The sequence below is a fragment of the Gossypium arboreum genome, chromosome 3 (genome assembly GCF_025698485.1).
Source record: "Gossypium arboreum isolate Shixiya-1 chromosome 3, ASM2569848v2, whole genome shotgun sequence".
Classification (NCBI taxonomy): Eukaryota; Viridiplantae; Streptophyta; class Magnoliopsida; order Malvales; family Malvaceae; genus Gossypium; species Gossypium arboreum.
Window position 1 is genome coordinate 9,058,263 of NC_069072.1, and position 12,407 is coordinate 9,070,669.

The window sequence follows — 12,407 nt, forward strand, 5'->3', positions numbered from 1 at the left end:
ATAATAATAAACTAAAAAAACAAATAATTAAGTCCAAAATACATCAGTCCATTAGAAGCCCAATCCAAATCCTAAACTAAGTCTAACCCAATTAACCCAAGCAGCCCAAAATACCCCAGGCCCAAAACACCAATCAAATTTTCGAAAGAACCCTAGGGTTCCCTTGGCGCCGCTCCCCCACGTATGGCCACCAGCAGCCCTCGCCCTCGCCTCAGTACACCGTCACGCCGCCTCCGTACATGCAAAAAAGGGACAAACGACAGCATAGAAAAGGACCATAACAAAAAGCTTGTATTTTTTTTCGATTTTTCCTTTGCTATATAGCCCAAAAGGAACCAATGCATGTTTTTTACACACAAAAATCAATACAAAAAAACGAATACACGAATATTCAGAGCAATCAAATACAAAAATCCTAAAGGTGGTCCCTTTTTTACTGTTATTGGTACACATATATATAATAATAATAAGAAAGGAGAGAAGCTTACCCATTGCTTCGGATTCTGCCACCGAGAGTGGCCGAGGTCGTCACCTCCAATGAAAGGTGACCTCTTTTTAAAAAAACCCTAGATCTTTTGTGTTTTTATCTCTTTTTCTTTTCAATTTTTGATTAAAATACCCAAATCTAGGCTTTATTCAAAAAAAAGGCTCAAAAGAGGGAGTTTTCTTGATTTTTCGGCCATCGTGGATGGTGACACCGTCGCTAGTGACCAACAGCTGCCACGGTGGTCCGGCGCCGAAGTCTGAGTTTGGGCAAAGGGGAGTTTGAGAGAAAAACAAATGTTTTCAATTTTTTTTAAGAAAGAAAGAAGAAAAATGAAATTTTTTGGCCCTTATACGCATTTAAAACAGCATCGTTTTGGCCTTAATCCCAGTAGCCAAAACGGTGTCGTTTGAAGCGACCCACGCGCAACCCGACCCGCATAAGCCAGGATCCGCGTGTTTTTACAACTTTTGGGTTATACAATCTAATCCTTTTACCTTTTTTTATTTTCAAATTTGGCCCTTCGATTTTGTTTCATTCTTAATCTAGTCCGTCGCATTGCTAGATGAAACGCTGCGCATAAGAGTCAGGATCAATTTCCTAATCAGTCCCCTATCTTTTTTCGCGTGTTCATTTAGATCCTGATTTGTGTTTTATTAATTTTTGCAATTTTATTATTCACGCCCCTTATTTTATTCTGATGCAATTCGATCCTTAGCTTTTTAGCTTCAAATTATTTTATATATTATTTATTTTATGTTGTTTTATATACTGTTTATTTTAATCTTTTATATGCTATTTAGTTTATACTATTTTATTAATATTTATTTTAAGATCTCATATATTATTTATATTCAAGTGTTTAACACTTTTATATATATTATTTATTTTAAATTTCTTTTTACCCACTATTTATTCTAAACTTTTTATATGTTATCTTAAATTGTTTTTTATTCATTTTAAGTTGTTTTATTATAATTTTATTTTAGATTGTTTTGTGTATTAATCATTTTAATTTGTCTTACATTATTTAATTCAAATGGCCTTTTTATAGTATCTATTTTAAACTTACTTTTTATATCATTTATTTAAAATTGTCTTTTAAATTATTTTATATCATTTATTTCATTTTTCTTTGATTATTAATATTGGAACTTAAATAATGTATGTTGTGTGATTATTGCTATCATATATACTATGAATTGTTCGTTAGTGTATTCATATTGTAGTCATTCATTAGTGTAACCTTCCTTTGTATATCTTTTAAATATTTCATTAAATTTTCACCCAATTTTTTTAAAAAAGAAAAATCTTGAAAACAAAAGTAATATTTCACTTTCGGGAATTTGAGAAATCTTATCCTAACTTACGGGGTTTCGGTTTTCTCGTTAAACCTAAATAGCCAAATATCCCTTTAAATTTTTTAAAATATGTGAATTTTAAATAAAGGCAATATTCCGTGTTTAGAAACTTGAGAGGGTCGTGCCCTAATTTACGAGGTTTCAATTTTCCTCGTTGGATTTAAACAATCGAATATCCTTTTAAAAATCAAAGTACGAATTTTAAATAAAACATTTAAAAGGCAAGCCTATTTTCGAAGGTTCAAATGTTGTGTTCTAACTTACGGGATGTGACATTTTGATATCTCGAGACAAGTAGGCCTTCAACTCTCATTTCAATTTATTCAAGCATTTTTTGTCAACATTAATAAAAAGGGAATCATATTTTAAATTCTTTTCAAGTTTTTAACTTTCGACGTTAAGACATTAATTAATCAATTAGGTACCAATTTTGGACGTTACGAGGGTGCTAATCCTTTCTCGTACGTAACCGACACCCAAACTCGTTTTCTCGATCTTTGTAGACCAAAATTGTTGTTTTAGTAAATCAAAACGCTTTATTAAAACGTTCAATTACTAGGTGACCCAATCACACCACATAAAAAAAAATTGGTGGCAACTCCCATTTTTCGTTTTCTTTTTAAATACAAAGTCAACCCATTTTTAAAAAAAAAAAATTGGTTTCGACAATCCAAATATAGAGGGATATTGTGTAGCAATAGTAGCCTGAGTTTTATTGTTATCGTGGGAGGAAGTAGGATACTGAAAGAAATTGCCTCCATGAACTTTCATTTCATAAACTTCCCAAGGAATAGCCTCTTAAGTCTTGATACTTGAGACCGAGTGTTGTTGGCAGTCAGGGCCTTGTTCTCATCCATCTTCATCTTGGAACAAAGATCTCTAATCATTTCTCTCTTCTCATCGTTTCTCCTTATCAACTCAGCCTGGTGACTTAAGTTATCCTCTACCAGTTCCGACACCTTGAACCTTAGTTCATTCCACAGCTTCTCATTTTCCAACATGGCCGCTTCATAACCATCACTTGTATTCCGCTGCATTCCAATGCGATTGCTCCTTTTCTTTTTCTCTCCCTGCCTAATTTTATCCTCTGCCTTCATCTTTGACTCCTTGCTAGACACATGATTCGGGACATCATCGTCGAATTCGGTCTCAAGATCAGGATCTTCAGCATTCAACTCAACATGTCCTTGGACTTGGTTGACAGGACTTGACAACGACGATAATAGTGTTGGATGAGAACCGTGGTTGAGTTGGGATCTCTGCTGCTCGTACTTAATAGCTAAGGAGCGGTAGGATTTGTGCAAGTCTTCAACCATTTGGATGAGCTGAGGTCTCTTTTGATAGTACATTTCAGCCCTCTTGGCGAATGAATCTCCCTCATCTTGCAGGATAATGCTAAGAATCCCATTTATTTTCATATCAAAGTCTGCATAAATAATTGACAAGCGTTTGTTAGAAAACTTAAAACTAGTGTATGAGCATGCACAATATGATTATAAATATTACCATTGGAGGCAGCGACATGAATGGGATCCATTCGAATCAACTGAACAAAGTATGTTTGTTGTAAGTAGCACATGACAAATAAAAAGCAGAAGAAGCCATAGGGGAGAAGGGGCAAACAACCCCACAGAATTGATTTCTAATGCGTATGACTAAAGTAAAAAATTTTAATTTTTCAGCCAAGGCATATTATTGAGCTTGTCTCTTCTTGAAGCAAATGCAACACTAATATCCACATATGGTTGAAAGGACAAGTTGGGTAACATGCATGGGCCCAAAACTACTAATATTGTGATTATGTGATTCAAATGCTTTAATATTTTGTTTCACAAATTAAGGAACTCCATTAATCGAATTTATTAAGATAGCTAATTACATTTTAAACATCTGTTCAAACTAGTATCAGGCCTGGATAATGGTATGAAGCCCATCAGTGGCAGTTCTGTAATCAACCTAGTCCACCCCTCTTTCTCCTCCATTAAAACTGACCCTTCCTTTTGATTACCTAATTTCACATTAAAAAAAAAGAAGAAAAGAAAAACAATAACCATACTCTTTTTTTAAGAAAAAAACAAGTAAAAGATTTTTCCGGTCATTCCTAATTTTGATATTGAGTAAATTAATTTAATTTCTATTAATTTTAAAATTGAGCATTTATTACAATTAATCACAATATTAATATTTTTTATCAAATTTACATAAATTTAATTAATATAATAATAAACTTAAAGCTTAAATTTTACATATTCTGTTTACTTTTATATATTTTTTGAAGCTAAATTACATTCTTTTTAAATATTTAAGATTTTTAAAATTTCATACAATTTTTAGATACTTTTTAGAATCGGGATCAACTTGATAGAAGATGTAAATAACGAAGGCTTAATTTTATATTATATCAATCAAAATTAAATACAATTGACAAAAACCATTTATTATTGTGATTAATTACCTTTGTTTTCCCCATTAAAATCTAAAGGTTATAAGATTTTTAAAACAAATTGACCCCTACCTTTTTATTGGGTAGATATAACTATTTTTAAAAATTTAAAAATTTAATATTGTTATATCTTTTTTCTATAAACTTTGTTTATAATTTTATGATTTTTAAAATGTTATTTAAATTTGAAAAGTGCTTAATTGATTTTTTTAAAATTGTCATTGAGGTCTTTTGGCATTTAGTCTTATAAGTTTTAAAAAATTTTAATTTACCTTCAATAAAAGAATAGAGGTCAAATTGGATGAATTTGTAAAGGTCGACACCTGAATTTTTTATTATACCTTATATATAAATATCAAAACAAACATTTAACAGTGTAATTTTAATAAAGGAACTGTTTTGTTCACCTATCTAATGTATAGGGCTATTTTGTCTACGTTTTATTATTATTTTAACTAATATTTTAACATATAATTTAATAAAAATCATGCACTAACCGTCCATAATAGCTAAAAAGGAATTTTCCACTTAAATCCTTAACCATTTACTTTTTAAACTCTTTTAACTAATATAAATTAATAACAATTAACTTTTATTATTTTTACGATTTAGTCCTTTTACCATAATAACTACTCAAACATCAAAATTAATAGACCAAATTTTAATATGACACTCTATTAAAACCATATGTATTAAATAAATAATATTTATGAACTTACTCATCGGAATTGTGGCTCGAACACACTATTTTCCAATACCACTGAAAACAGGCTATTACAGTAGCTCTTGCCACCTTGACACTGATGTTTCTATTCTTGATTGTAGCTCCTATTAGAACCACTATTTGACTTAGGCTTAGTTTGGATGGGCCGTGTGTTTAGCTCCGGTGAGGTTAAAAACAGTGGTGGCAATGAGATTTGATACTGTAGCAGTGAGATTAGATACTATAGCGGTAAGAATAGAAACAATGGTAGAATATGTGTTTGGATTCAAACGCAATTGTAGTGTGAGGTGAGAATAGAAAATGACTTTTAAGGACATCAGATTAGAATTGATATATATCAAAAGTTTTTAAAATTATTTTACTTTTATAAAATTATTAAAATATGTGAATTAATAAATTCATTTAGTAAAATATTAAAATGTATCTTTTGATATTTTATTTATTATCTTATAAATTATCATATTTGTATTTATTTAAATGATAGTTATAACATTAAAACACCTCAATTGTTATTTACTTATTATCCTATAAATTATAATATTTATTAATTTATTATATACTATAAGTATTTATCCAACCTAATCTAGAGATAAGTTGCTTGGGCTTTTCAACACTAGACATTAAAAGGGAAAGAAAACGTTAAAGAAAAAAAGAAAGGGCCATGGGTAAAATTAGAAATAAAGGGTTGCGTTGAGCACACTGCAGCAAAAACCATCAGTGAGCAACTGGAGGTGCAGCTCAGTGAGAATCAGTCCACTGGGCAACTGGAGGTATTATCCAAACACCTCATCAGTGAGATTGAACTTAAAAAGTGGTTCAAACACACTGATATGGAGTTAACTGGTCATCCAAAGAAAGCCTTATTACTCTTGGACTGATCTATTTGACTAGGCTTCTACTAAACCATGTTAGCTTGCATAGAAAGAGAGGCCACAAATTCAAGTTGCCTTGACATACAATCAATTAGCATTTCAGCAAGAAGTTCAAAAGGAATAGGAGTGGCTAAAGTGACTACTCTTAACTAATTCATATTCAATTGGAAGTCCTGTAAGGATGATACTAACTTGTTCTTGATCAGACACAACACTCCCTGCTACAAATAATACATTACACATATTCTTTATTTTGAACAAGTATTCTTTTATGGTCAGTTGCCTTTTTTTTTTTAAGAGTATAGCATATGCCTTAGACTCGAGATCTTTAAAATTAGATCGAGTGGCAAAACGTTTCTCAATGATGGACCATACTTCAAAACTGGTGCTAGCTCTAGTCAGATAAACTAAAATATCATCACGTATAATGGATAACAACCAATATTCCAACAATACATCCTATTATTTATGCAATAGAAAGTCAAGATTGTTCATCAAGCTACCATTTGCATTAAATATAAACTGAGGAATATTGATGGGTTCTAGAACATAATATTGCACATCATACCCTTCAAGAATGAGCAAATCTGATGGTTCCAAAGAAGAAATTTGCTCTCATTGCGTTTAACAGTTTAATGTTTTGGAAACTGTTGTATTCTTTTGACCACTCCACACGCAATTGTCACTGGTTCACCAATATTTGAGGAAGATTGATGCAGCCTACCTCCATTTCCAAAGATCACTTTTGGAGCCATGAATAAAAACCCTTAAACACATAAAGAACTCTTCTTTAAACCAAAAGAAAACACAAAATATAGTTCACGCAGCCAAGAAAAATGTTGGCTCAGATACCATGTTCGAGTATGCAATAAACACCAAAAGAGGTTTACTCATTTTATATCATTTGTTCTAATAATACCATCAGGGCCGAACTATATATTTACACAAGAAAGAAGTTAAATTAATTATCCAAGGATCCAACTAACAATCATCCTAACAGATTCTTGACTAACACATTAACTGAAGAATATATAGATTAAAATGAGTTAATTGACTTAACTAACTTTAACTACTAACCAACTAACTACTAACAAAAACAATCGAACTTGAAACTGTAGCATCATACTTGCAACACCATACTTCAAATAGTTGGAACCTTTGTTGAAGTTAAGTGTTCACACATTTATACCTTAATACTTAGTAGCTCATGAAAAGTTCCTTTAACCTCAACGTCTTAAAGCGATCAAACCATTAGCCAAAAAATTTTAATTTATTTAAACAAATTCATTTAAAATTAAAAAAGGCTTTTTATACAATTTTTATATTACTCATAAACCTCTGTTTTTTATATTGTTGTAGCTTAATCTAGCTAGCCCGAGGACTATTTTGTAAAATTTTTAAAGATTTAAAAAGTTGCCATTGATAGTTCTTGATGTTTTTGTTGTTAAATACATTGGTTGTAAGCTTAGATTTGATAGTAGACTAAATTGTAAGGTGAATTTAGTTTGTTTTGAGCTTAGGAACCCAAATGACAATATTGTTAAATAGCTTTGTTGTAATTAATGTTTCTATAGGGTTAAAGAAGGATGAAACTGAAAACAGGTTGAAAATTGGAGCTTAAATGTAAAAGATGTGATAATTTCGGTTTTAAAGATTAAATTTAATAAGATGTGAAAATTTAGAGAAATTGTGAAAACTAAAATTTAGTTGACATAAACACTGCAGAAGATGAATTAAGGTGTTTGGCATTGATAATTTAGATTGAATTACTATAAAGATCAAGAATTGAACCAATTAGTAGATAATTGAGAAAAATGAAAAATTACAAACTAGTCCCTGACACTTCAACTATTGCTGTTGGTACCTAGTAAGATCATAGGGTAAAATTTTAAATATACACTTGTGTTGTTTGTGGCTGAAATGAATATTTTACATGTATTGATTATACAGTGTATTGTATGCAAATTGATACAAAGGTGAGAAACGGGCTAAATCGTATTAAATTATACTAATATGTAAATTGTGCTCGGATAAACAATAAGATAAAATACAATTGACATGCAAATAGGGCTAGTCGCGTGCTTGTACCAGATTCGCACTTTTGTGCCTACTGTTTTGCACTCTGGTGCCTATTGGTGTGGTGTAGTTACCTACGTATCTGTATCCATTCTTTTAGTTCATCGAGCTTATCGTTTAAAAGGAAATGTATATTCTGAATTAGTATACTAATTTGAATCAAATATGTTCATATGCATTATGAAATTTTATGTTTAAATTGAGTAAAATGGTATAATCATTTGGTAATTCCGATGAACCGGTATTAAATTGATTTTGTACGAATGACTGGATATTATATGGTGATATATTGAATGCTAACCTTTCGGTTGTGACATAATGTGATAGAAAACTTAATTAAGCTTTTTATTTTGATATGCTAACCTTTTAGTTTTAGCACTTATTAGCTTACTAAGCATAAATAATGCTTATTCGGTTACGATTTCCTGTCTTGTAGATACATTTTGCAAAACGTGAAAATCAGATCAACTAGGAGCTCACACTATCCAACTTCTATCTTAGTTCAAGAATTGGTTTTTGGCATGTATATAGGTCCGGTATAAGTGTCATTTTGAATGTTAATGTTTAAGTTATGTGTGAAATACTTGTTCTCTATTATAAAATGGTAGGTTTATAAGTCTTGTTAAATGGAATAATGATTTTGAAAGATGGTATGATTTGGGAATGGTTTAAGATGTATAAATAGGTAAACTTATAACAATGTTACATGATATGTTATAAGCTTTGGTAAATCTTTGTGGTGGTGAATGGTCAAATGTTTAATTAATGAATTTAGTGAATGGAATGATCATTGTTACATGGTATGTGTGGAATGGAATGAATGATTTGTATTAAATGCTTGAATGTATTGAGATGTTACATTCGGTTTTGAATGTGATTAAGGTGACTTGAGGCATATTGGTTAGAAATAGGATTTAATGCTGTCTTTGTTATGCTTTTGTGCATTTGAAATAAGTATAAGAATTGGTTATTGCACATACATTATTTAAGCATAAGATTGGTATAGGTAACTTGCTTTAAAAGGCTCATTTTACTACTCACACGGTCTAACACACAACCATGAGTCATACCAAGACAAGTGATGTAACAGCCTATTTTTCAGTGCTGTCAAAAACAATAGTTTTGATACAATTTCGATGTGTCAATTTATAAATATTATATAAATAATATTTATGAGATCATTAGTGTCAAATTAAATTTTGGTTTAGAAATTTTGATGTTTGATTAGTTAATTAAAGAAAAATGACTAACTCGTAAAAAGTGCAAAACTCAATTATTATTAGTAATTGAGTCAAATGTTTAGAAAATAATATGATAAGTATTTATATGGCAATAAAATCATTTCTAATTTTTCGTGGACGGCTTTGAACTTAATGAACAAGTTTTTGATTAAATTTTATAATATAATAAAGTTAATGCACTAAATGAAAAGAAAAAGATGAAAAGAAAGCCACTAACCTATTCTTGTTCTTCTTTATCTTGGTAAACATCAAAACTCCATGGTTATGGTAGCTTGAAGGTTCAATCACTTGTTCCTTTTTGTTTGTAAAGGTTTTCTTGATTATTTCTTATGAAATTTAGGTTTTGGGCTAATTGAAATGAAATCTAATTTAAGGGCCAAATTGTGAAATTATAAAAGTATAGAAAATGTGCCTTTGTGATAGTTGATTTTTTTTTTTTTGTAATTAAGTTGGTTTTAAGTTATGAGTTGATTTTGATTTAGTTTACAAGGTAATTTTTAAATAACTTGTAAGCTTATGAATTAAAATGAAAGTAAGTGAATTTAGCATGGATTCTTATAAAGTTTCAAAGGTTTGGTGGTTATTTTGGAACAATTTAGCATTAAGCTTTTTGGGTATATGGGGTTTAATTATGAAAATAGTCTTGTTTTGGTTTAGGGATTTATCTAAATGAAGTGTAAAATTTAGGGGCAAATGTGAAAATTTGCAAATAGGAAAAGAGAAAGTCGCTGAGTACTCCATGTACTTTCACTGTCTTTACAGTTTAGTCTTGGTAAGTTCGTTCGATTAATTTAATATATTTTGAAATGCATATTGAGTAAAAATTTGATTGTTTAATGTTTAATTTAATATAAGTTATGTTAAGTTAATAAGAATTAAAGTAGTGAACCTTTTTATAACACTGATTACCGATGATATCTCCTGAGCTAGATGAACTTAAGATAGAGTCCGATTGGCATGCCAATAGGTTATAGTGCTTGGTGTACAGGTTTGACTTGAGATGAGATGATGATTCTTAATCTATTCCTATTCACTGAATATACTGAAGTCCAGTATTTGTTGCGAACTATTGCGTTATATTCATAGTGTTTCTAGCGTGTCATTGGGGGTAGATGTAAAGCCTTCAAGCTTGGGACCTAGTGCCGAAGCAAGTTATCGGTTGGATTTGCTCGTTTGAGTGTTTGGTGTGTTTCGGATGGATAACCATGTACTCATATCCTCATATCATTCACTAGGCAATGTTCTAGTGTAAAACAATTGTTATAGAAATGTGGAAAGCTTTATTTTGAATTCTTGATAGCTTAGTGATTGGATAATGAATGATCTCACTCTTGTTGAACATCGACTCACTTGTTGTGAACTGTGGTTAAGAAGAAACTCTGTTTATTAATCTTGTTATTTGAATTAATATGTTTAATTCGGTAAGCTTTATCGTTTTAATCATTGAACTTACTCAGCCTTAACAAAGCTTACTCGTGTTATTTGTCTTTTTTCTTGTAGATAGTGTTTTTGTGGAAAATTGGGTGATCAGATCTACTTGAAGAAATCACACTATCTAAGGACCTTTTGGTAGATTTTGATTGCATACTTTGGCTTATAAGGCATGTAATAGGAGAATTTAAATATGTTTTGATGGTATACTTGTATGGTGTTGGTTAGATTGATGAAATAATACGTATGTTTTGTAATAGATTATAAGTACACGTGTTATATAGTATTGTTGTGCTAAATAACCATTTGATATATGCATGCATAATGCTGAATTATATCACATATGAAAGTGTGTAAATGAAAAGGTAAATGGTAAGTTTAGCATGAAGTAAGGTGTGGTACTTTGAAACTGAATGCAAGTAATTTGAAATGTGTGTTTGTGACTTGTGTTTCTAGCTAAGGTAATAAACTGTTTAAGTATTTGAATTGTGGTGTCAATGATGGCACATTGGTTAGGCACATAGGTTGATCGTCTTATGATGATTTGAATGTATTTTAAAGGCTTGTTAATAGGTGTTTTGGAGTATGTCTTGGAACCTTCACAAATATGACTAAAAACGACATATTTGGGGGTAAATTTTGGCATACACAAGCTATCACCCGGCCATGTGCCACAAACGACCAACCCATACGGTCATGTGTCCTTATTAGTCTAGGTGTAGGGTACACACAGTTTCGCATACGACCGTGTGATTCAAGTCAGTGAGTTGCACGACCTATGGGCACGGGCGTGTGGAATAGCCACACGACCATGTTTTGATCTACATGGTCTGTAACAACCTGATTTTGGGCCTAATCAGAATAGTGGTCTCAGGACCACAAATATAAAGTCAGAGAAATTATTTTATTATTATTTTGATATTATAACATGTTTTTAAGAGTGCATAAAAAATTTGGTGCAGTAATTTTAGCGCTTGTGAGCTTAATTACGTAAAAGAACTAAATCACATAAAGTGAAAAAGTCCTAATTTGATAGCTAAAGGTGTCAAATAGTTAGAGAATAAAATTTAGGGGTCTTTAAAGGGCAATTATACCCTTTTAAAAGAGCTTGGCCTGCCATGAGACAAAGATGAGTAAATGGTCAAAATGTTAGGTAAGTGATGACATATTATGTGATAAAATAATACCCTAAGTGCCTAGCCTTCATCTTTTTCACCTATTCTTTCTTATTAACTGAAAATATCAGCCAAGAAAAGAGTTTTGACGCTAGAAATTTTCAGCAACTTATCATCTTTAGTAAGTGATTTTCATACCCTTTGTTGATGATTTTTGCATTTTTGAGACCCTTGAAGCATAAGCTTTCAAATGATGGTACTATTTTGAAAAATGATTAAGAGTTTAGGGTTTTGACATGAAGGGATTTGTAATATTTGCTGAGTTTTTATGGAAGAAAATGAGTATTGGGTGTCTTGTAAACAACTTTTGTGAAAGGTGTTAGCATGAAAACACATAAAATGGACTATTTTGCATAAGTTGTAAAATAGATTATAAGTGTGTGAAATAGTGGGAATTTGGAGTTTCTATAAGAGTACAAAAGGTTTGGATAGGCTTAAGATGTGAAGAAATTCGATAAAAATCAATTTTCGGGCATAGGGGTAAAATGGTCATTTTGCAAAAGTATAAGGGCAAATTGGTCATTTTTACCAAATATGAATTGTAAAGTGCCTATGTTGATTAAGTGATTAAATAAGTGCATTTTGTTATTATAGATCAAG

The 12,407-nt window shown here is 30.9% G+C and overlaps 1 protein-coding gene across 1 annotated transcript; it reads right to left on the reverse strand.

The window, feature by feature from the left end:
• Positions 1 to 2,355: 2,355 nt before the first annotated feature.
• LOC108485780 (protein NETWORKED 3C-like) lies at positions 2,356 to 3,523 on the reverse strand. The gene is made up of 2 exons (XM_017789626.2): positions 3,352 to 3,523; positions 2,356 to 3,271 (listed from the first exon to the last, which is right to left on the reverse strand). The coding sequence occupies exons 1-2, from the start codon at positions 3,422 to 3,424 to the stop codon at positions 2,613 to 2,615; spliced, it is 732 nt and encodes a 243-aa protein (XP_017645115.2). The 5' UTR covers positions 3,425 to 3,523; the 3' UTR covers positions 2,356 to 2,612.
• Positions 3,524 to 12,407: the final 8,884 nt, after the last annotated feature.

Bases quoted from the DNA above. Each gene is read 5' to 3' on its own strand.
- LOC108485780 (XM_017789626.2), bottom strand. From the start codon at position 3,424: ATGTGCTACTTACAACAAACATACTTTGTTCAGTTGATTCGAATGGAT. The intron at 3,272-3,351 runs GTAATATTTATA...TTATTTATGCAG, and splicing joins TCATGTCGCTGCCTCCAATG to ACTTTGATATGAAAATAAAT.